At 45.1% G+C, this 24,726-nt stretch overlaps 1 protein-coding gene across 2 annotated transcripts in view; it reads left to right on the plus strand.

Annotated features, from left to right (window-relative positions):
* The first annotated feature begins 1,201 nt into the window (after nt 1-1,201).
* Nucleotides 1,202-24,726, plus strand: part of ORC5 (origin recognition complex subunit 5) — a 127,609-nt gene continuing 104,084 nt past the window's right edge. For both annotated transcript variants that reach the window (XR_014784530.1, XM_084811472.1), the window contains exons 1-5: nt 1,202-1,293; nt 4,058-4,230; nt 9,319-9,411; nt 10,304-10,501; nt 19,774-19,848. Coding sequence is in view for 1 of the 2 variants with exons in the window: in XM_084811472.1 (XP_084667598.1) it covers nt 4,120-4,230; nt 9,319-9,411; nt 10,304-10,501; nt 19,774-19,848 (477 nt within the window). In the remaining variant the exon portion in view is untranslated. The remainder of the gene's footprint in view (nt 1,294-4,057; nt 4,231-9,318; nt 9,412-10,303; nt 10,502-19,773; nt 19,849-24,726) is intronic.

Raw genomic sequence — 24,726 nt, forward strand, 5'->3', positions numbered from 1 at the left:
AGAGAAGTATTGCAAATAGCCTGAGAGAATACCTATGGCAGGAATGTAGCAGAGTATGGTTCAATAGCCGAGTTTGTGTGTGTTTTTGTCTCACAGCAGGGATGCGGCACTTGCGGCGCTCCAGATGTTGTTAGACTGCAACTCCCATCAGCCCTCACCATTGGCTATGCTGGCCAGGGCTCATGGGATCGGCAGTCCAACAACATCTGAAGGGCCACACGGCCCCCGCCACTCCCTTACACGGCCCCCGCCACTCCCTTACACGGCCCCCGCCACTCCCTTACACGGCCCCCGCCACTCCCTTACACGGCCCCCGCCACCCTCTTACACGGCCCCCGCCACCTTCTTACACGGCCCCCGCCACTCCCTTACACGGCCCCCGCCACCCCCTTACACGGCCCCCGCCACCCCCTTACACGGCCCCCGCCACTCCCTTACACGGCCCCCGCCACCCCCTTACACGGCCCCCGCCACCCCCTTACACGGCCCCCGCCACCCCCTTACACGGCCCCCGCCACCCTCTTACACGGCCCCCGCCACCCTCTTACACGGCCCCCGCCACTCCCTTACACGGCCCCGTTTCAAGATGCAGCGGCAGGCCTAAATACACGGACTCGGAGGAACAGGTGGCACACAAGCACAGGACTGGGATTTTCGGCAGCACGGCCCCGCAGGCGGGGTGCTTCTGTTCACCTCAGTTTAAGCCAGCCGGAGACTGATGGGCCGCGAAACGATATTTCACGTTAACGGCGGCGGGTCGCGTCAGCCGCTGAGGAGCGCGGGGCCTCAACTCTGCAGAGGCCGGTAGTCGGGCCCTGCCCGCCTCCGCGGCGCTTTTCCAAGCGGGGGCTGAGGCGAGCCGGCCTCAGGCTCCGACCGCCACAACCCACGCTGCGGCGGGGACGCGCTCGCTGGCCGTCAGAGGTCACGGGCGCGAAGCTAGGCGTGTGGAGGCAGAAAGAAGTCCTACAACTCCCAGCATGCCCCAGCCAGCTGGGGCATGCTGGGAGTTGTAGGACTTCTTTCTGCCTCCACACGCCTAGCATCGCGCCTTGAAACACCCACCGAGAGGAGCCCTCGTGGCGAAGAAAAGGGCCTTCCCCGGGCGCGCTTCCTCCCGCCTTCGCTCGCGCGCCGTTGGCCGATGCTGCTGAGTGATGACTCCGGCGCCCAATCAGCCCGCGCTTGCCTCGCCGCCCCCGGCTATCACGTGGGTGCTCCGAGGCGAGGCCGGCTGACGAGCTCGCCCGGCTCCGGCGCCTCAGGGACTCTTCCCGTCCCCCGCCGCAGGAGGTAGGCGCGGGTCCCGAAAGGCGCGGAGGGCGGAGTCCGCCGGTGGCTGGCTCGCGTAGACTGCAGCCGCTTCCCTGCGAGCGAGGGCCGTCGAGCTCCGCGGGACGCGCCGCTGGGCGGACAGGCAGGGCGGGTTGCGCCCCTCGGGGAAAGCGGCCGCCGCGAGGGGAAGCCCGGCCCCCCGTCAGGCAGCGCCCCCGCCGCCGGCGCTTCGCTCTGTCCCCTCAAGTGTCCCGCCTGCTCGCGAGCAAGCGACCGGCCCGGGAGCCGCACCGTGGGCGGGGTGCCTGGCTCGGGCTCCAGAGGATGGTTGTTGCTGTTCAGCCGTGTCCGACCCTTCGTGACCCCATGGACCACAGCACGCCAGGCCTTCCTGGCCTCCGCTCTCTCCCGGAGCGTGCTCAAGTTCATATTCATTGCATCGGTGACGCTATCTAGCCATCTCATCCTCTGCCGTCCCCTTCTCCTTTGGCCTTCAATCTTTCCCAGCATCAGGGTCCTTTCCAGTGACTTTTCTCTTCGCATTAGGTGGCCAAAATATTTGAGCTCCAGCTTCAGTATCTGCCCTTCCAATGAGCACTCGGGGTTGATTTCCTTGAGGATGGACTGATTCGACCTCCTTGCAGTCCAGGGGACTCGTCAGAGTCTTCTCCAGCTATGGATGTACGAAACCCCGCTTACCTGGCTCCGCCGGGTTCCGCAGGTGGGGGGAGGTGATCCGTTCTTACCCCCCGGAGTCCTCGATGGGGTAGGGGAGGCTATCTGTTCCTCGCCCCCGGAATCCTGCCCGGCCAGGCCGCGGAGCCACTGGCCGGGCCAACCCGCAGCGGGGCCTCCAGCCGCTGCCGGGCTGGTGTGGACGCAAATGGCGTCCCGCGTAAGGGATGCCATTTGCGTCCCTACGTAAGCCCGTGATAGGCTACGTAAATATTTACGTAGCCTGTCATGGCTAAAGCAGGGACGCAAATGGCGTAGGGGACACCATTTGCATCTCTGCTTTAGCCGTGATAGGCTATGTAAATATATACGTAGCCTATTACGGGCCGGTGTAGGGATGCAAATGGTGGCTGCAGCAGCCGGAGCCACCACCGCTGAAGCCGCAGTCAGGTAGGCTCCATTTCGCGAGGCTTTCCCGGGGTGGTGGGGCGGGGGGCTCCATCCTGCCACGGATTCCGGGGGGCTGAATTCACTGGAATTCGGCCCCCCTGGGATCCATGGCGGAATTCTCTAACATCCCTATCTCCAGCACCACAGGTCGAAAGCATCAGTTCTTCGGCACTCAGCCTTCCTTATAGTCCAGCTCTCACAGCCATACGTTACTACTGGGAAAACCGATAACTGGGCCAAAAGGCCCCTTTGGCCTCAGTGTGCAGGGACATTTGGGTTGTGTGTACGGAGGGCAGGCGTGGAGCGTTCGCCAATCTCCCCACAGGGCGCCGTTCAGCAGTCTGGTGGTGCGGTGATTGAGTTCCCAAGCAGCTGTGACTTTAAATCTGCGTCTTCCAACCAGGTCATCTTGTTCTCACATTGTTTACGCTATGGTGGCTACAGGACCCCCGATCCGGATCGGGGACCTAGCAGGGGTGAGTGGGTGGCTTTAAAAGATCCAGCCCGGCCCCCTGCGTTCACTGTAGGGTATAAATGAAAAAAAGAAGAAGAGAAGAGGTAGCAGATATAGATTTAGGGTGCAATCCTATCCATGTTTAGACTGGAAAAAAAGCCCTACAACTCCCACACTGGCTGGGCCATGCTGGAAGTGGTAGGACTTTTTTTTTTTTTCTCTCATCATGGATATAATTGCGCTCTTAATGTCATGCCTGTTTGGTCCTGATTGTAGAAAAAGAGGTGTCATGCTCCAAGTTGGACTGACAACAAAGCCACTGAATTTATATTCCACCCCGTGCCTTTCAAATTTGAACTATCTCCTGTTCTCCATGCTTCCTGTCCTGCGTTCACTTACCATAGAAGAAGTCCCACCTGGTTGGATCCAGACTAAGGGTGCTTCCAGATGAAGGGAAATTGTCTAATTTAGGGGAGTCCCGACAACAGAGTCTTGTATTTGTAACCCTCCCTTGTTTTCCTAATGCTGCACAATGTCTTTTGATTCATAGTACTAGGAGGTCCCCATCTGGATGCACCCCAGGTTTGTTAAACTTGCATTCTGTTGAAATCAGTGGGGCTCAAACTTAAGTAATTACTAGCTTGTCACATTGATTTCAGATCAGATTAGATTTGTTTATCTGTATAAAGTCGATACACCATCACAAAACAAATATTTAAAAGATCCTTGTTATCAATAAAAAATTAATATATTTACATGAAGCTAACACAAACCCACATTGAACCCATTTCCAACCCATTGAATGTGATGGCATTTATATTGAATGTGGGGGCAGCTAAACATGATAAGACTGCAACTTTAAAGTCCTGCCTTCTGTCCTTCATGTTCCTTTTGTTAATATTATAATGTTGCATGCATCTTAGAAGTAAAGACACATCCAAAATGTATAATGTACATCTCTGTTATTGTCATAATCTTTCTGTTTTGAATATTTTGTTGAAAGGTCTTGAGGGCCTGATGCTGATCTTATATTTGTGTAAGGCCCAGCCCACTATAGTCTTGGGCTTCAGGTGAACCTATAATATTTACTTCCTATTTTTAATACAAACAATATGCTATAACATGAGTGATAATCTGTCACTTCATACTTTGTAAGTATGTTCTCACTGGAAGTTTTCAAATAACTGCAGCTTCATTTTCCAGATCTTCCTTGCATCCTGGAAGCTGCCAGTTGAAAGTACTTAGGCACAGAAACGGAAGTTAAAATGCCTGTTTTCAAACATCCAGAGTATCCAGAAGCAACGTTGCTTCATTTGGAAGGACTGGTGCCCTGTCGAGAATCTCAAGTGTCCACCTTATTGTCAATCTTTGGAGAGGTATTATTTATTTGTCTAACTTCCTTTTTCTGGTTGACTTTTAAGATCCTTGGCCTTGTTTTCAGACTGAAGTCTCTGTATAAGGCAGTGTGCTACTTACTTACTGGAAAGGAAGAGTGTTCTCTCACTGCTGTTTGGCTTCTCACAGCTGGCAATGGTAAAGTGGATTAGGTGATGGCACCAGGAGACCTGAGTTCAAATTTCCACTTTGCATGTAGGTCTCTAGGTAGCCTTTAACAAAGGGATAGGCAACCTAGTGTCCTCCAGATGTTTTGGACAACAGCTCACATAAGCCCAAGCCAACATGGCCAATAAAATTTAGGGGATTTGTATTCTAAAATATCTAGAGGGCACCAGCTTGCCTACTCCTTTAGCAAGTTGCTGCTCTTAGCCTAACCGGTGTTACAAGATTGTTTTGAGAATACAATGGCCACATTTGACTGTCATAATATTGTGAGTGAGCAAGCTTGCTGGTGTATACTGCTTGATCGCTCCTGCTGGCAGAAGGAGCCAAGTGGGAGAGATCAAGCACCATGCACCAACACATTCACAATTCTGTTTTTTTGTGACATCCAAGCAAAGCCAATGGGTTAACTCCATGCATGTCCGGCTAAGCCAGGGGTGGGCAACCTGGTGTCCTCCAGATGTGTGATTGCAACTCTCATCATCCCTCACCATTAGCTATGGCTGCTAAGGCCGATGGTAGTTGCAGTCTCACAGCATCTAGAGGGCCACAAGTTGTCCACCCCTGTTCTAAGCTCTGGAGGAAATAAAGTTTTTAAAGTATCATTTCATATCGTTGCTTTTCTCCCCGGTTACTAGAAGGAGTAAAGAAAAGTAAGTCTAGTTAATTCTGTTATTTTTTTGTAATGTCTGACATACAAAACTCTGATCAGTGGCAGATTCTGTTAAATTCTTCTGTACGAACATATGCCTTCTATAGACATTTATTTATGGTGACAGCTGGAGGAATAAACAATAACATTAATACAATTATGTGTCTCTTTCCCTAAGGCAGGGGAGAGCAACCTCCAGCTTGCAAGTGAATTCTGACCCACACTAGGGCCCAATCCAGCCTATGGAGGGTTAAACACCCTCCGTGGCCCCTGCTTTCCCCAAGCACTCTCCACTGAGGGAAGAGGAATCCAGATGCTGTCTCAGGTCAGAGATAACAAAGGGATTCCCCTTTGTGCCACCCATCCAACATCGCTTTGTTATCTCTGACTTCAGATAAGCTGGGGATTCCCCTGCACTATTTGGCTGGGACTTGCAAGAGCTGGCTTCTGCAAGCCCTGGCCAAATCCCTTCCTGCACCTCTGATGCCCCAATTGGGGTGTGAGTGACACGGGAAAGAGCAGCCCGGGCGGGGGCAGATGATGTCATGGGTGACGAGAGAGCTTCATGGTGGGGCTCTGCCCTCTTGATTTCATCCAGCCTGCCAGCTTGGTCTGGGGTGGATAATGATTGCTCTCCCCTGTCCAAAGGGTTCAAATTTCTTCACGTATAGTTTCTCTGTCTTCTTCCTACCTCAACCAGACTATGTTCTGGGGAGATCTCTGAGGTCCTTCAATGCTTAGTCAGGAGTTCTTTATATGAAATCGGTAATGGTGGACACAGTTTTCTGAAAGACAGAAGGATCCACTAAGGATCTTTGCAGTGTGCAGCCAGCCATATGGCTGTGTGTGCGTGTCTGTTCTAGCATGCTTTCTAAGTTCACATGGGAGACGCAATAGGTCTGGCTAGTACCCTGTGTGAACAGTGTTGTTAGTACATGTTCCAGAACCTTTTGCAGTATACGGGGCTTCCATTTCCTTGGCAGACAAATTGATAAGGAAAGAGTTCTCTTAATTTTTTTTCTTAATTTTTCTTAACTATATACATCTTTGTATGTCTTACAAAAAATATTACGGAGATGATATTGGCAAAGTAGGCCAATGTTATCCCCATATTTCACATGGGACACTCTGGTAGATAAATAGCGGCTTGCCTAAGACTAGCACATAGATTCATGACTGAGGTGAGATTTGAAGTGGAAAATTCTTGGTTCACGGTTCATTCATTCTCTATACAAAAAAGTCTTTTTTAACATAGAAATATTCTGTAGCCTCTGATAGACATTGGAATAGCATTTCATTAGGCAGACGCTATGAGAGAAATACTGCACAGTTTCCCTCACCTGTCTTAGGTAACAGATGTTCTGCTACATTGATTAATATGGGCTATGGCATAGATGGAGGAGTTACCTTTATCTGCAAGCTTGTGTAATTAAACATAATATCCATGTAAGCCCTTTAGGAGAACAACATGTCGTTTGGTTCACAGTATGGACATTGAGGCTAGCAGTTTTCTGCTGCATTTAATTTTGACAGATAGACTTCTGAAGCCTGCATTATTGATGTATTCAACACGAGTGCTAGGAGTACAGATTGTTTTTAAATGAAAGCTTAACTTTTTTTAGCAAAAGGGATGATTTTGATCTTCCCAATAAATTCTAGGGTAAGCTTTTTTTTTTTTAATACTAAGATAATGAATCTTTAAACTGCCTTCAGGAAACATTATGAGACTTGTTGGTCTACTTGGGCATTTATCTTGAAGTTAGGAACCTGAAAGAAGTGGATGCCATTGTTACTAAGATGGTATGTTGTCTGGAAACGCTTGGCCTGTTCTGCTTTTATCAGTTTTGTTTAAAAGTATGGGTGCATACAGTATACGTATGGAAAGTTATTACAGGGCATGTTGGCAGGTAGTATTATATCTTCAGAATAAATTGGCTTATTTTCCAGCTTTGTTTTGCTTTATTTGGGGGGATGGGTTCTTTCCTTGTTGAGAGTGCTAGTCTTGTCTCAACAACTAAAGTGTCTCCTTGGATTTGGTGAAAGTAGCAGATATGCCTTTATTTGCTTAAAAATAGTTAAAACTTCACAGAGAATGAATGGATCCTGCAGGAATAATTTCATTGGAGGAGAACCTTTGTTAAGGTGTCTGTAGGTCAGTTGCTTAGAAATAGGTTCCTCTGAAAGCTGTTGGTTGTGGGGCCAATGTACACAATATCGGACTGAGGGCAGAATCCTATACCTGTTTAGACAGAAAAAAGTCCTACAACTCCCAGCATTCCCCAGCCAGCCATGCTTGCTGGGGAATGCTGGGAGTTGTAGAACTCTTTTCTTTCTAAACATAAATAGGGTCGCACCGTTATAAAATCTGTACTTGAGGTGAGGTTCTAAGCCCCCTGTGTCCTCCTTGCTGTGTGTATGATGCAGTAGATACAAATACGTGCATACATCTGCACGTGTCATACCTGGTTATTTGCAGTCCACCCTCTTTGAGATGGAAGGATCACAGGAATTTTGCGTGGGTGTACATATGCCCTATGGTGTCCCACCATGCTAACAATATTTCTAAATCGAAGATTTTGTGAACAATAAAACCATAATTTCCTGTGGGTTTAAGACTGATAGGTTAGCAACCTCCATTCTGCCCGTTTGTGCTACCGTCATGTTTGGTTTGTCAGTATATGAGTATAAGGGCACTATCCTATGTGTGTTTAGACAGAAAAAAGTCCTCCAACTCCCCATATGGCTGGTTGGGGAATACTAAGAGTTGTCAGACTTTTTGTCTGTCTAAACGTGCATAGGATTGTGCCCTAAATGTACTTAATATCACTTTGCCTTTTTTTTGCGTTGTACCATACTTATGATTTAAGACTTCCTTGGTCTGAGATGATTCGGTGTAATTGTCTGTTTACTTGGCAAAGCCACTCTGATCAGTTTCCATGGATTAAAAACTGCTAAGAAGCAAGATCTTGACTTAACAATCAAGAGTTTGCATATGCAACTCTTCTGCAAATTGAAAAACTCTTTATCGAAAAGGGAAGCACGCATGTAAATTACAGTTAAGTGGACCTGGAATCACAAACCATTGACTTATCTTCCTTTTTGGGTATGTAACCACATTCTGGAAATGTGTTCTTTACTGTTTAGTCCATTTCCATGGAAATATGCCATGATTGGACTAAGATCCTAGTTTTCTTGCATCTTACACTTGGAGGCTTTATGTGTCTTTCTGTTTTCATGTCTGTTTCAACGGGGATAGGGATTATATGAGGCTCTGTCACTGGAATCACCTACTATTGGTATCTCCAGATTCTTTAGAGCTGGGGATGAGCCAGAAGTCTAACAGGATTTGTGCCACATTTCCATTTTTCTGAGTTTGTCCTAGTCCCATCTAGTGACCTTAGTATCGCAAGATTGAAGCTAGGCTGAGTGTTCAGAATGATGATGGACTTCCCTCAGGCTAAGCAGTTGTTTGTGATGCAGCCTACTGCATTGTCTCTTTTCCTTGAAATCCTTCTTCAAAACCCACCTCTTGTGTGAACAAAGTACCTCCAGTCCCCAGCCCAACTGCAACAAAGCCTAAGTATAACTGTATTTGTCCATATTAATTCCTTGAGGCTCCCATTGCTCTTGTCCTGCTATTAAACTTCAGACTGTAATTTCCTTGGGGTAATGATCTGCCTTTTCTGCTAATGCTGCATAGTGCAGTAGATACTGATGGTATTAAATAAATCATAACATACTGACCCACCGCGCTCGCACTCACGTGAAGCTATAACTCAGATTGTGATGTTGCTATGACTCAACAAGTTTATTTCATTATATTTATATTTTGCTTTTCAACCATGATGGGCTTTCAAACCAGCTTACAGTTAGAAGCTGTCATAATGCTGTGCTTGAAAAGTTATTGGTGTGCACCATTTTAAAGGCTTTTTGCCATGAAGTCTTAGATTTTGCTGCTCACACTGTCCAGTCTTGTCCAATCCCTGACTTGTAATGTCTTGGGAGTTTCAGTGTTGGTTTCAGGCCATTCGTGCTTTTGAACCCTACTCCTTAGTATTTGATGGATTATAAAATCAAAGGGGTAAGTTGCTCTGGTAGATCTTAGATGCTGCATTTTTAGTGGGTCCCTTCATTCTTCAGCTTCTCATCTAGCAGAAAGTGTGATGAGTCAAAGTTCTGCAGATCATGTGGCTGAAGAAAGGCCAAGTTGCACTTTAAAAAAAAATAAACACTATATCTAATTTTTGTCTAGCGTCAGCATTTTAGCTTTCCATCCCTTTTCATCTATGGACACACATCCAGTGGGAAGACGTATGTGATGCAGACTCTTCTGAAAACCTTAGAGGTAAAAAGAATAATGGATTTGTACCATATATCAAGAAACATTTCAGGTTTTTATGGGGGGAAGGTATGGGGGAGAACAACCTCCAGATTAATTAGTTTTATTCATCTTTGCTGTTTCCTCAACAATCGTTAACAATCAGTATGGGGACCAACGTGATAAGGTTGGCCTTGAAACATTTTGGCAGGTCTTAGCTGTTCCGAAAAAGGATCCAGAGGATCAAATACAGTATTGGAACAGATGAATTTAACTTCTGATCCCAGTTAGATAGCCATTAACGGCTGCTAACTAGTTGTAATCATTAAGTGAGTTTCGTGAGATCTTTGAGTATAGCATATGGATGTCCATCACTGGGAAATCTGCCCTTTTGGGGCTCGCTGGAGAACCATGGCATGCCTGATTTGGCTTGCATTTGTGAGCCAAGCTGCAAGTTTTCCTCAAACTCCAGGAGCTTGGGGGGGGGGGGGGGTTGTGTCAGCTATAATTTGCGCAAATCGCAGCTGTAATTTGTGCAAATTATGCAAATTTGTGCAAATTATGGCTGTGATTTGCACCATTAATAATCACTGAATTCCACTAGCTTGGCTGACTTGTTGCAGGCCAAGTTGGGTCAGCAAGCGGAAAACGAACCGAAGTCTGGGTGGCCAAGCAGAAGAAAGCTTTTCGAGCTCCACCCCCAAACCAGATTCCTCTGACATCCCTAGTCTAGCAGCAAGACTATTGTTTTGCTTTGCAAATGGACTTGTAGGCTTGTTGCTTTGCCAATTGATTTGGGTTATTTGAAGACTCACGGTTTCATTACAAGAAATGTGCATGAATAATATTATCCCTTCTTTGCAAATTCTTGTAATAGTGTCAATAAAAGCAAGCCGGAATTAATTCTCTTTCTTCTTAGCTACCTCATGTGTTTGTGAATTGTACTGAATGTTTTACTTCAAGACTGCTGCTAGAAGAAATTTTGAGACAGTTGCAATGCCTTTCCACCAAGGAAGAAGATCCTCCTTTTGTATCCTGTGACACGTTCAATGATTTCATACGTTTGTTTAAACGGATAACTACGACACCTGATCTACAGAATCAAACTGTATATGTTGTAAGTATATAAGCCTACCTTTGTTACTTGTATGTAATGTGACTGGAGCTAAGAGTTAGTCCTTGTATTACTTTCTTGTATGATAAAACTACTATGAGGTCATCTTAATCATGTCGGTTTCATAAGATGAATATTTTATATTAATGTATCTTCATATGGTGAGAAGTGGTATATGTCAGGAAACACATTGAAAATTAGGGTTTGCTCTGGTTTAGTGAATATGAGCTGTCACCTTGTGAGGATGTAGGGAAACTTCGGGTTAACTATACAGAACTGCTGAGGTAAAATAAAATGCTGCCTTCATGTCACAGACTAATGAGGAACTAAGCCCTGACATCAAATTACTGCCCCTCAGTCTTTTGTTTTGCTTTCTGAAATGTTTTTCCCCCTGCTCTGTGTGTATGGGTTTAGGCCATCCTATACAGCACACTGAAGGACACTTTGTGGGGTGGGGAGACGGCAGTGAATGTGACTACGTTGTGGATGAACAGTGCACATAAAATAGCATAAATATGATGTATGCTAAATCACGGCTGGTGGCACACTTACTCAGAATGTTTGGCTGTAGCTTTTCAGACAACCAGCATGTTGAGAAATTTATCAGGTTCCAGCAGCTGAATGTTTCAAGCCCACTCAGGTCACCCCTGATGTTCAGAATTGAGACAGCTCCTCAAAAGCATTATTTAAATAATTTAATTGATTTTTATACACCTCCGTTCCACAAGCTCAGGCTGGTTCAGTGATATTGGTGGACCAATAAGGAAAAAAACAACAGAGGGGTGTGTGTGTTGTTGTTCAGTTAATTAATTAAATTTCTATACCTCCTAGTAGTTGAAGCTCTCTGAGTGGTTCACAACAGGTAAAACCATAAAATACAACAACATGATAAAATATAAAATGTTTAAATGTGTAAAGCTACAGTATAAAACCAAGGTGACAACCAGCAGTAGTGTAAAGATCTAAAAATACAATAACAGATTTTAAAACAATAAAAACTGAAGGACTAAAATGCCTGAGAGAATAAAAAGGTCTTCACCTTGCACTCGAAAAGACCACGTGTAGGCAGCAGGCGAGCCTCTCTGGAGGGCATTCCACAACTGGGGCGCCTCCACCAAAAATGTCCTCTCCTTAGTAGCCATTCAGCTATCAACTTTCCTGATCCTTCATGCATGCACACACACAGGACACCCCACTGAGATTGCTTTATTGTAGGAAATCCCACAGCCAAAGCTTAATGGTTACACTTTTGAAATCATATAGCAGATGGTCAGTAGCTCTAGGCCCTACGTAATTCCAGAACAATAAAAAACTACCACCTCATCAACATGGTTTCCCTGTTGCCATCTCCATGGCTCTGAACACAAGAGAGACTCAGGATTCCTGGGGAAATATAACCCAGGCACTCCATACACGGTGTTCCCCGGACAAGGAATGGGAATGAGTCCTGGAATGATCCCTCCCAGGCAATCAAATGGGTAGATTCTAGAAAGGGCTAAACAGAACCACACCCACAGAGTGTTTGTCCAACTTTGAATCTTTCGTTGAAAACTCCAGGCTATGTGGTCAAGGCCTATCAAATCCAAGAGTAAATCCACACAAGCATACCATAGCTTTTGCCTTGGTAACTCCACGCCGCACGAGTCCAGACAGAGAAGTCCAAGAGATAAGAACAAACCTAACCTGACGGCACTCTGGGCTAACAAGAAGGAAGACAGACAATCCACAGCAAACGAGTTCAAAGTCTATCGAAAGCATCAAGGTACTTTTCATGGCAAGTCTTTAGCAATCCAAAGTTCCAGTTTGAAAGAGTCCATGTGCAGAGTGCCTCCAGAGGCTCATACGATGGTGAATCCAAACAGAGAGGGTTTCAGGCAATGAAGACAAGATGTTCCTAGCAAAGGCTCCTCTCTGTTAGAACAGGTTAAAAGGAAAAAGCATGACTGTAAGACACCTCCTCTGGACACCTTGACAGACAAGGGCTTTTGGCCTTTCAGCAAGGCCCCTGTCTAAACAGGGTGTCACTGCTCAGCCTTCCAGCATTGACACCTCAACTGTGGCGACCCTTCCGCAAACCCCACCCCACCTCTGTCAGGTTCTTGCAGAGAGCTTCCTTGCCAAGGCTGAGCCAGTAGGGTGACTCCCCCTGGCTCTGCTTTGAGATCACTGACAGAGATAGTCTCACACAGACTCTTGACAGGCTGAATAGGCCTAGACCCTTCCAGGCTATTTCTAGTTAAATCTTAGCTATAAACAACAAGGCCCACTGCAGTGCTGAGGCTGGGACCTGACATCACCTCACTTCATCTGGCAGGGGCACCTAGATAAAGGCCTTAACTTTGGGCAGGGGTTCATTTAATTGCATGTGTGATCCAGCCAAAGTTTATCATTTTAAAATCCCATTGATTTCAGTGGCAAATAAGCACTCCTTCCTTCTTGTTGAATTGAATTGAAATAAAAAGTGCATGTTAGGCTTAGAAAAGTGCATGTTAGGCTTACATATTGCTATCTCCCAGTCAGTAATTCCCTTTGCAACTTGAAATAAAAGTCAGCTGATTATGATGTCAATGACAAGAACTTACAGAACACTCAGAGCTTTTACTGGCAGTGCAGCTAAACAGATTACCTATTCTTGGTTTAATATTTTTTTATTTATTTTTATTTATTTATTAAATTTATTAATCGCCCATCTGACTGGTCACCCAGCCACTCTGGGCGATGTACAACCCACCATAAAACAATTTAAAACAATAAAATTTTACCATAAACATTTTTTTTTAAATACCCTAACCCACCCCAAATGCCTGCCTGAACAACCACGTTTTTAATGCACGACGGAAGCTCATTAAAGAGGGGGCATGACGGAGTTCCCTAGGGAGGGAGTTCCACAGAGTGGGGGCCACCACAGAAAAGGCCCTCTCCCTCGTCCCCACCAGTCTAGCTGTCCTGGCTGATGGGACAGAGAGAAGGCCATCCGAGGCTGATCTTGTTAAGCGGCCTGTCTGGTGTTGCTGGAGGCGCTCCTTAAGATAGGCTGAGCCGGAACCATATAGGGTTTTAAAGGTCAAAACCAACACCTTGAATTTGGCCCGGAAAACAAACAATTTTAGATAAGATCCAAAGGTTCCCTTCTTTCGACAGAAAGAGAAAGGGGAACCTTTGGATCCAGCTAATGGTTTTCATTTTTTCTGCTTTTTCCACATCGTCTTGTTTCTTACAGAACCACTGCACAGTGCAGGAGTCATGTGCTACAGCAGGGATAGGTAACCTGGTACCCACCAAGGTGGTTAAGGGTGTGTGCGAGTGAGAGAGAGAAAGAGAAAGAAAGAGTGTCTATGGATGATGGGCCAGAGTGAAAGAGAATATAGGGATGGTGATCCAGAGTGAAAGAGAAAAAGTGGGGGGATATGTTTGCTGGCAGGAGGGTGGAGTGGACAGAGCAAGTTTGCCTTCTATAAAATAGATTTCTGTTGGCACTGAAAACTGGGCTTAAAGAAGTCGCTTTGTGCGTTGAAGCTCAGGCCCCACCTCTGCCTTGTCCTCAGTCTTTTGTGCAGGTTTCTTGTCCTTTGTGACTAGCTGTGCCTCCCGGCAGCCATTTTGTGGTGGTGGCCAGGACAGTGTCTGAAATTGCCAGATGTGCCCACAGGCCCAAAAAGTTTGCCTACCCCTGCACACGCTCATTCATGAAGGCCTCTTGAACCTCTCCATTTCCCTGTGCGAACTAAGAATGAAGCCTAGAACACATCCAGAACTTTCCGGCAGCTGTATGTTGCAGTGGAAGATCTGTGGTGGTGAACAAGCTGGCTTTCAGGGAAGCTTGCCCACCCTTAGTGATCTTTGGAATAAGCAATCTCAGATATGCATCCAAGGAACCTCAGTGTTCCCCAGAGTATGTTTTGAAAATCACTGATTTAATGAGATTCTGACTATATAAAGGTGACTCAGGATGATGGACATAGTGTGTATGTTTTAGCTAGTGTGGGAAGTAAGGATGATCTGCAAGTAATAGCTACTAGGTTTCCTATTATAACTGTCATTGGAAGGGATTGTAGAACAGAGCAATTAAGTGGGGCAGCTAAGAATAGGTAATGTAAATAGGGAGGTTTAGGTAAGCTAGGGTAAAGCTTGCATTTTTGGGAAGGGATTTAGCTCCTTTGAATGAAGAACTATTACATTTTATGAATCTTACAGTCCACGGGAAGATTTAAAACTGGGTTTTTGCTCTAAAAGCTTTAAGCGCACTCGCAATAAATAATGTAGTGTATAGGGATAATGAAAAATTAATTGGGCAACATAATTCTTCATAGCCTACGAAGAGTAGATGGAGGAGGAAGGGAACATAGCTGAAAGATCATTGTAATACTTCATATAGTTAATATGAGGACTAGCAAATAGTTAATGTGAGAACACCAATTAATGGATTTATGGTGGGAATAGAATTGATTACTTTCAAGAGAAAGATCTCATTCTAAACCTCCAAGTAAAAAGTAATATCACACTGAAAATTTCATGGTAATTTTAGTGACTTGTAACTTCCTTTGGTGCATCCTTCAGCAAGCTACAAGTACCTTGCCCATCCTAGAGTCCAAATATGACTATTTGTTGAAAGACATTCAGATCTCAGAGATGAGCGACTGCAGTGATACATTAAGTGCTGACTTTGTGACTTAGGTTTATCATAATATTTTGTGACTGCAATCCTTTGCATGCTTCCATGGGCATTGGTCCTACTGATTTCTGTGGGAGCTATTTCCAATAAAAATAAGATTGGGCTGAGTAGTTCAGTGGTAGGGCACATGCATTGCTTTCTGAAAGTCCCAGGTTCACTTCCTGGTATCACTGGTTAAAAGGATCAGGTAGGAGCTCTACATGAGACCCTAGAGAACTGCTGGGAAAGTAGTCCGGCAGAGTAAAAGTCAGCTTTCTATGTTCCTAGGGCTCTGACCTGCAGTTGAACTCTGGTTTGGCGAGTAGAAGTGGGCTGTGGCATTGTATATGAGAGGAAACGCATACAAGTTCTATCTGAACCTCTTCCTCAGTTACGTTTGATTATCATCAAACCAGGTTAAGGTGAAGCTGGGTTTATTCCTAAACTCACTCTTAGAAAGTGCTTATAATCAGAGCAGGGATGAGGACTGAACCTGCAGTCCAATCTTGGTCTCTAAACCCCAGTTCAGTAGATCTAAACTGGTTCTACAGGAGATTTTTGGTTAACAGATTGTGATGAGAGGGGCATTCCTGGAGGCTGTCCCACAGGGGAGTAACATTTTCCCAGGATAATTTGCCAAAGTCCCAAACCTATGCACCTTTAAAAGCTTTGTAAGGCATAACTGTTTGAGCTGGCCTTGGCTGAAGGTTAAGATGGAGGCCTTCACAGGTGTTTGGTGGATCAGGTGGTGGACCCCTCAAAAGCGCACCATGCCTTGTACTTTGTAGGTAAAATCAGTCCTATTTGCACTAGATTGGATGCCATGGTTATGACAGGGCTGAAGATGGAGATAGCCATCTGGTCATACTGTAAAGGATACATTTAAGCTTGTGCAAACTCAGGATGTGGACAAGCTACTTGGAAGTTTGTGACATGCTATCTGTTATCTGGGTCCTTGCCCACCATATTTAATAAAAGCGGGGCAGGGGGAGACTTGGGCTTCAGAGGTAGTGAATGCCTCCTTGAGGGAGGATGTTCTGGCTACCCTTAAAAAGGCACTAGTGCAAATCTTGCTAAAAATATCAAGTTTAGATTCAGCTACTTTGGATAACTTCCATCCAATCTAACCTTCCCTTTTTAGTCAAGGTTTTGTAGAGGGAGTGGCCTCTCAACTCCAGGTGGTTTTGGAGGAAGCTGATTATTTAGATCCATTCCACTCTAGATTCAGGCATCAAGATATAAACTGCTTGTGTTGGATGACATGTGCAGGGGACTGGATCATGGGAGTGGTTCTGCTGGAACTCTCAGCAGCTTTTGAAACCATTGACCATGGTATCCTTCTGTCCTACCTGTCCCAGCCGATGGCTTTTAGTTTGTTGGGTGCCTCAGGATCATTCCATCTTATATTCGGCATGCTCTTTGAGCATGTGCTTTACATGGGACTGCCTTTGAAGAGTGTTTGGAAACTTCTGTTGGTGAGGCCACCCAGATGTTAACAGGAGCCAGAAAATCTGAACATCGAACACCAGTTTTTCATTGGTTGCATTGACTGTCAGTACGTTTCTGGGCCCAATTCAAAGTGTTGGTGTTAACCTTAAAAGCTCTAAATGGATTGGGACTGGGTCACCTTAAAGACTGCCATCACCCATATGGTCCTGCCTATACACTCAGATCTGCTTCGGAGTCCATGTTCATGTGCCTGCTGGTAAAATTGGCAAGCATTAGAGGTAAGGTCTCCTCAGTGGTGTATGCAGTTATGGCATTCCCTTCCAGTTGATTTAGTACAGGCCTTTAAAAAGGTCTTGAAAGCTTAACCTTTGCAATTACAGCCTTTCCTTAAGAATAAATGGCTTGTATGATTCACAGCCATTTTCCTCTGAGTAATTGTACCCCTATCTGATGTGCCTAATTGTATCATTTCCTCTTTGTATGTTGCTTTGTGCGGGCTTGGCCCTAAAAGCACCTTATAAATATTCTCAGTAAATTTTTAAAACGTTGAGTGTTTTTAAAACTTAGGACTGAAAGTTGGTTCACCCATTAAGACGCCAACCCCATTGTGAGTTCTTGGCGCCTCCTTGTGGAAGCCATACACATGGCTACAGTGATTTGACCAGTTGCAACCATCCTTGATTGTGTGGATTGGAGTGGCCATGTTTATACATTAGGTTCTGTATTTCACAACCAGTAGTACTGCATGAGCAACCTCATACACACTTCTGAGTAGGTATGGGTGAACATGCAGTGTTCGAATTCGTTGACATTCTCTGAATTCTTCTGTTCCTGAGGTTTGGTGGCACCCATGAGTATGAACCAGTCCTTAATTTAATGTGTTCAAATTCCAAACAACCATACAACTAGTTCCATGTGTGCCAAGGATGCTTTTGAGTATCTATTTCTTGAGCAACAGCCCCCTATTCCACATGGCATATCATTGTTGGAAACTCAGGATTGTTTCAGAGATATGCCATGGAAACTTGCTGATCAAAGACAACATGTCACGCAACCTACCGGGTATGCCCAAACTCTTATTTATTTATTTAATAGGAATTTTTTTAAAAAGATATTATCCATCTTATTTATCCGTCTTATTTATTTAATAGGAAAAATGATCAAGCAACAGAATTCCAATTGAAACCTGAAAGTATTAAAAATGCGTTCTGGGTTCTTGTAAAATTATTGCTCTGTTGCAGCAGGGAAACCCTTGACCTAATTGGTTTTAGGGACAATGTTTGCAATTTATGTTGATAATGCTACTTATCATAATATTTGAAGTTACTTGAAAATAGATGATAAAGACCAGGGCAGGGCACTAAATGCCGCAGAATGATCAATTGTATTGGGTAAAGTGTTGCTAAATCAGAAGAATTAAGTGTTAAATTGGAGCGTTTCACTCTGCTCTGCATGAAAACAGACAAGAGTGTGGGAGAAATCAATTTATGTGAATTAACCTGTGTCTTATGGATTTATTATGGGGCGGTTTAAATGGAGATTGATGGAAGAACTTGCGTTCTGGTGCACAAGCTGGCAAAACTAATTTATTCCATTTCGTTTCATTGGTAAATAACGCAAGATATTTCAGCCTCAATTAATTCAAGGAAAATTAAGATAAATGGATGGTCTCTTGCAGTGGCTTCTAAATGCTTCTCTTAATCTAAGCACAGGTACTGAACAATCATGATTAATCATGAGGCTCAAAATGATTCATTCCCCCCAGTGAAAGTTGGTGCCAATAAAATTTTGTGTTTATGCCTGTGTTGAGAACAGTGTGTCCTTCATGTGTCTTCTCTTGTGTGTTTAGAATTGTAATTTACCAATTAAGTTACCGTAAGAGCTAGCATAATGATAATCGGCCACAAATCACAAAATCCCTGCTTCAGTTCTCGCCTTTTCATTGCCCTATGGCCTTAGCCAAGCTGTTCAGCCATATTCCTTCTCTTCTCCCCACAGTCCCCAGCATACAGTACAGAGTCGTTGAAAGGACTACTGAGATGATATATGTAAAGTGCTATATAAATGTTTGTTAATATTCTGTGTTCAGTTGGGACTATTCCATTTTTCACCTTGGAGAGGGATCTATTTATAATTTATTTAATTAATTTCTCTACCGCCCAATAGCCGAAACTCTCTGGGCAGTTCACAGAAATTAATATATAAGGTAGAATCCCCCTTTTTTTAAAAAAGTTAGCTTTGCTATGACGTTATTCCTTGCAAGTTATAAGGAGATCTTTGGTAAAACATATTCAGAGTGCGCACACACAAAAGGTTTGGAAAGTAAAATAGAAGATTAAGACATTGGAGAGGTCTGACACTGGAGCCTCCAACAGTTTCAAAAGCCTGCTGACGCAAGTCCAGCAGGGTAGAAAAGTGAGGTGTGGGGGAGAGTGGAAATTCCCCTTCCCCTTCCCTCTCTGGGGCCATTAAAACGTGCATGCACGCACACACTCCCTCCTGTTGGGAGGGAATTGATCTACCCCAGCTGCAAGACTGGCATAGATCAGTAGCCAGAACAGGGGCGTGTCTGTGGGGTCAGAGGCGTGTCTCCTGGATCACCACTTGGCCTGCCCCCAGCACACTTCCTTTGCTCCCATTCCACTGTCAGAGTTCTGATGGGAATCTGAGGTCAGGGGGAGAATTGACCAATCCTATGGCCCCTGGGACACTCTCCCAAGAACCGTAGGATTGCAGCCTGAGCAGTAAACTGGTAGAATTTCCTGTTTAATTCTAGTTAAAAATAATAGGGGATGTGATTACATTTTAACATATGAATTGGGTGGCAATTAGGAGCATGTAAGCTTTTGTCTTTCACAGAACTCTTCTTCAGACATACCAAAGAATGAATGGTTTCCTAGCAATGTGTATTGTAAAATTTGTAGGAAATAATCGTATTTGAGTCACTGTTTGGGTGGCTGGCTCTGAATTAACTGAATTAGTTCTACTTTGAAACAGATTGTGCCTTATTACCAGAAAAAAATGAAGTAATTCTACTTCAGGGTGGCTCTGTTTGACTTAATAATGATTTGTTATGCCCTGGTGTTGATGAAACATGGTCCAAGAATGGAAATAGAAACCATTTTAAATTTCTTATGAATTTCTGTTGTGTAATGAAATTCTCTTCTGTTTAAAGGTTTTGGATAATGCAGAGCAGCTAAGGGAAATTGAAGCAAATATCCTGCCAGGTTTCCTTAGACTACAAGAGCTGGTAAGCAAATTGGCCAAGTTACCCTATCCAGCTTCTTCATTATATTAGTGTTTATGAAATAAATCTCAGATCTCTACTGAACTGGTTTAATGCGCCAGTTTCTGTAGTGAAAAATAGAAGGTCCAGGAAACCCTACTGCAACATTTCCAAAAGTTGTTTCTTGGCAGACTTCAAATTGACCTTCGTGTCAGCAAGTTTGGTCTGGTCATTTGTGCTTGCGTTTGCATTTTATAGTGCCTTGTATCCGTAATAGCTGCTCATCTAGCCCAGCCTTCCAAACAAGTTCACAAAAGTGACTAGGCCACAAATTCTGTTCTACCTTCCAGTGCAAGGCGTTTGTGGCACATCAACAGGCTGAAAGGGGAAGAGGGGAAAGACTCATTCATTTGAAGCTGTTCTGGTTGTTCCACAGCTTCCTCTTCCACAATAGATACTGCTCTCAAGATGAATGCAATTTTTTCTCTAACAGTCTCCCCACCCCCTGAAGTAAAAATCTCAGGAGGGTTCTTTATTTACAACATTTGTATACCGCCCCCCATCCAAACAGATTCTGGAGCGGTGAACACAAGAAACACAGTAGTAAAAAAGATAAAAGATTAAAACACCATATTAAAATTATTTAAAACAGAATTCCAATAAAAACTGTGGCTGGTCATTTAAGGAATGCTTCCTGGAACAGAACTGTTTTCAGGAGGTGCTGCAAGCCACACATTGTTGGTGCCTGCCTGATCTCCAGAGGCATGGAGTTCCAAAGAAGGGGTGGCCACACTGAAGGCTTTTCTCCTGGAGACTCCAGTTGGGCCGTAGGTACATGTGGAACCAACAGGAGCATGCCCTCGGGTGACCTCAGTGACCAGGCAGGTTGGTAAGGGAGAAGTCGCTCTCTTAGGTCTCCTGGTCCCAAGTTGTTTAGGACCTTGTACACTAGTACCAAAACCTTAAACCTGGCCTGGTAGCGAATGGGCAGCTGGTGCATTTTCGTCAACAAAGGAATTGCATGCTGAAAAGGGGCAGCTCCTGACAACAGCCGAGCTGCTGCGTTCTGCACTAGCTCCATCTTTCAGAGCAGCCTTAAGGGCAGCCCCTTAAGCACATTGCAGTAATCCAGTTTTGAGGTTTCTAGCACCTATACCACTGTGGCCAAGCTACCCCTGTCCAGGAGAGGCCATAGTTGGAGAACCAGCCGAAGCTGGTAAAAGGCACTCCGAGCTGCCCTGGCCACATGGGCCTCCAGTGACAGTGATGGATCTAGGAGTACCCCTAAACTATAGACCTGATCTTACGGAGGGAGTGCAACCCTGTCCAGAACAGGCAATGAGCTGTTCCAGCTTCAGGAACCACTCATCCACAGGGTTTCCGTCTTGTCTGGAGTCAGTTTAGTTTGGCCCTCATCCAGCCCATTACTTCATCTAGGCACTGATCCAGGACTTGTACAGCCTCTCCTGATTCAGATGTCACAGGGAGAAAGAGCTGTGTGTCATCAGCATAGTGATGGCACTTGGCTCCAAATCCCCTAATGACTGCTCCCCGTGGCTTCATACAGATGTTAAATATTGGGGACAAGATGGTACACTACGGAACCCCATAGCTCATAGCCAAGGAATGGTCACCCAGAGTTACTCTCTGAAATTGGCCCCACAGGTAGGACCGGAACCACTGTAACGCAGTGCCTCCAATACCCATCCCATGGATTCGATCCAGGAGGATACCATAGTCAATGGTATCAAAAGCTGTTGAGAGGTCGATCAGAATTAACAGGGTTGCACTCCCCCCGTCCCTCTCTCGATAAAGGTCATCCATCAGGGCGACCAAGGCTGATTCAGTCCTGTAACCAGATTGAAACTCGGACTGGGATGGGTCTAGATAATCAGTATCCTTCAAGAGTGACTGCAGTTGCTCTGACACAAGTCTTTCAAGCACCTTCCCTGGAAAGGGATATTTGCGACTGGGCAGTAGTTATCTAGTACCTTTGGATCCAGAGTGGGCTTCTTCAGGAGTGGCTGCACTACTGTCTCCTTAAGGACAGCAGGGACCACGCCTTCCCATAGTGAAGCATTTACCACTCCTTGGACCCACCCAGTCATATCCCCTTGGCTAGCGTTTATTAGCCAGGAGGGGCAGGGACCAAGAGGGCATGTGGTTGGTCGCATTGCTGCAAGCATCTTGTCCACGTCATCAAGCCACTGAAACTGATTCCACAGAATCGGGCAGGTCGTGGAGTCAGACACCTCAACTGGAACTGTGCTAACAGCATCAGGTTCGCTGTGGTGACAAGTGATTTTGTCTTCAAAGTGTGGTGTAAAAAGGTCACTGCCAGGGGGCCAGGGCCCCATTTGCTGGGGAGGATGTTAATAGCCCCCGGCCTACCCAGAAGAGCTCCACTGGACGGCTACTTGAGGACTCAATGGAGGCAGCAAAATAAGCCGTCTTTGCTGCCTGCGCTGCTGCGCAGTAGGCACAATTATGTGCTGTAGAGCATGCTCAGTCATCTTTGCTTCGAGTCTTAACGCCATTTGTGGTGTAGCTGATGTCCACCCTGTTTCATTGACCTCAGCTCCCCAATATACCAAGGAGCGGAGCAGGCTGAACAGTGCTGCAGTACGCAGCACTCAGGCGCAATCATGTCGATGGCCCTCCACATCTCACCATTCCACAGTGAGATTAGAGCCTCAGCTGGATCACCAGTTCTCTCCACTGGAAAATCCCCAAGTGTTCAGAAATCCATTAGATTCTATCAGTCTTCTGGGACAGACTGTCCCTACCCCCGTGGGAGGGATGTAATGCAGTGAGTTCAAATCTTATCAGGAAATGGTCTGACCATGACAATGGGGTTACTTGGACACCCCCCCACCCCCGTTTTCAGACTACCCATCTCACAACTTGGATTTTTTCTGAGGTTTCTAGTGAAAGTGGTCTCTGCTTCCTCTGTAATGTTCTTTTCATCCTTGAGAAGGTCATGTTGACCCTGGCTATAGTTTGTATTGCAGTAGTATGGAAATTGCCTTATATTGAGTTGGACTGTTAATCCATCTAGCCCAGTATTGTCGACACTGACTGGCAGCATCTCTCCAGGGTTTCATGTTGGGAGTCTTTCCCAGCTCTACCCGGAGATGCAAGGGTTTTAACCTAGAACCTTCTGGATGCAAAGCATGTGAGCTATGGACCTTGAAGTGGCCTTGTTTGAGGGATGTTTACACGCCCCAAGATTGCAGGAACCTGGTTCTATTAGTTCATTAACATATGAAAAAAAATCTTTCCACATTTTGCCAGATCTGGGTGGTATTCAATATTAGTCTAACTTAAGTCCCATTCATTTCAATGGGTCTACTCTAAGTAAGACTAACATTGGGCACACCCCACTATTCCCACAGCTGGAGTTAGTACAGGATACCAGAGCCACTGTATATTGGGAGGTATCAAGATGGTTTTCGATTGGGGTTTGATCTTGGGGCTCGGTGAAGTTGATAAACTTTATTCAGAATGCAATTCCACATGGCGTGTCAAGAGGAAGCAGGAACCAGTATAAATGGGTGAGGAAGAGTATAGCTGCCTGAATGTTAGTAGAGTCAGGCTAGAGTCCAAAAATACAGTAAATTAAGTTTCTGCTTTTTATTTAGAGCAGAGGAAATGATTTAATGGAGGAAGTGGAATACCAGTCAGTGAAGACAGTGTATTATTATTACTACTACTATTATTAATTTCAATTTATTTCTGTACCGCCCAGTATACTCTGGGTAGTTCTATACTCTGAGTAGTTCACAACAATTCACAAACAGAAAAAAATACAAACGACAACATAAAAACATTATGCAACATTGTTGTTGTTCAGTCATTCAGTCGTGTCCAACTCTTTGTGACCCCATGAACCATAGCACGCCAGGACTTCCTGACCTTGCAGTCCAGGGGACTTGCATTATAATAAAACATAGTCTAAAAAATTTGAACATACGGAATTTAAAAACAATTTAAATAGCAAAAAACAATTTCAGTAAACAATTTCAGTACTAGACCTGTTGAACACAGCTGACATAAGTGCCCCATCATATGCCATTAAATGCCTGGGAGTATTTGTACATGAGTGAGATTAAGAAGAGGTGGAAAGAATACACAGAAGAACTATACAGGAAAGATCTGAATGACCCTGATAGCCATGTTAGTGCGGTCACTGAACTTGAGCCGGACATCCTCGAGAGTGAAGTCAAGTGGGCCATAGGAAGCATTACTAACAACAGAGCTAGCGGAGATGACAGTATTCCAGCTGAGCTATTTAAAATCCTAAAAGATGATGCTGTTAAAGTGCTGCACTCAATATGCCAACAAATTTGGAACACTCAACAGTGGCCACAAGACTGGAAAAGGTCAGTTAAATTCCAGTTCCAAAGAAGGGCAACGCCAAAGAGTGTTCAAACTACCGTACAGTTGCGCTCATTTCACATGCCAGCAAGGTGATGCTCAAAATCCTACAAGCTAGGCTTCAGCAGTATGTGAACCGAGAACTACCGGAAGTACAAGCGGGGTTTCGAAGAGGCAGAGGAACTAGAGATCAAATCGCCAACATTCGCTGGATCATGGAGAAAGCAAGAGAATTCCAGAAAAACGTCTATTTCTGCTTTATTGACTGCGCTAAAGCCTTTGATTGTGTGGCTCACAACAAACTGTGGCAAATTCTGAAAGAGATGGGAGTACCAGACCACCTTACCTGTCTCCTGAGAAACCTGTACGAGGGTCAAGAAGCAACAGTAAGAACCAGACATGGAACAACCGATTAGTTCAAAATTGGGAAAGGAGTACAACAAGGCTGTATATTGTCGCCCTGCTTATTTAACTTATATGCAGAGTGCATCATGAGAAACGCCGGGTTGGATGAATCACAGGTCG

Source organism: Heloderma suspectum, chromosome 7, assembly GCF_057233095.1.
Source record: "Heloderma suspectum isolate Gila_16-S chromosome 7, 16-S_ref, whole genome shotgun sequence".
NCBI classification, from domain to species: domain Eukaryota; kingdom Metazoa; phylum Chordata; class Lepidosauria; order Squamata; family Helodermatidae; genus Heloderma; species Heloderma suspectum.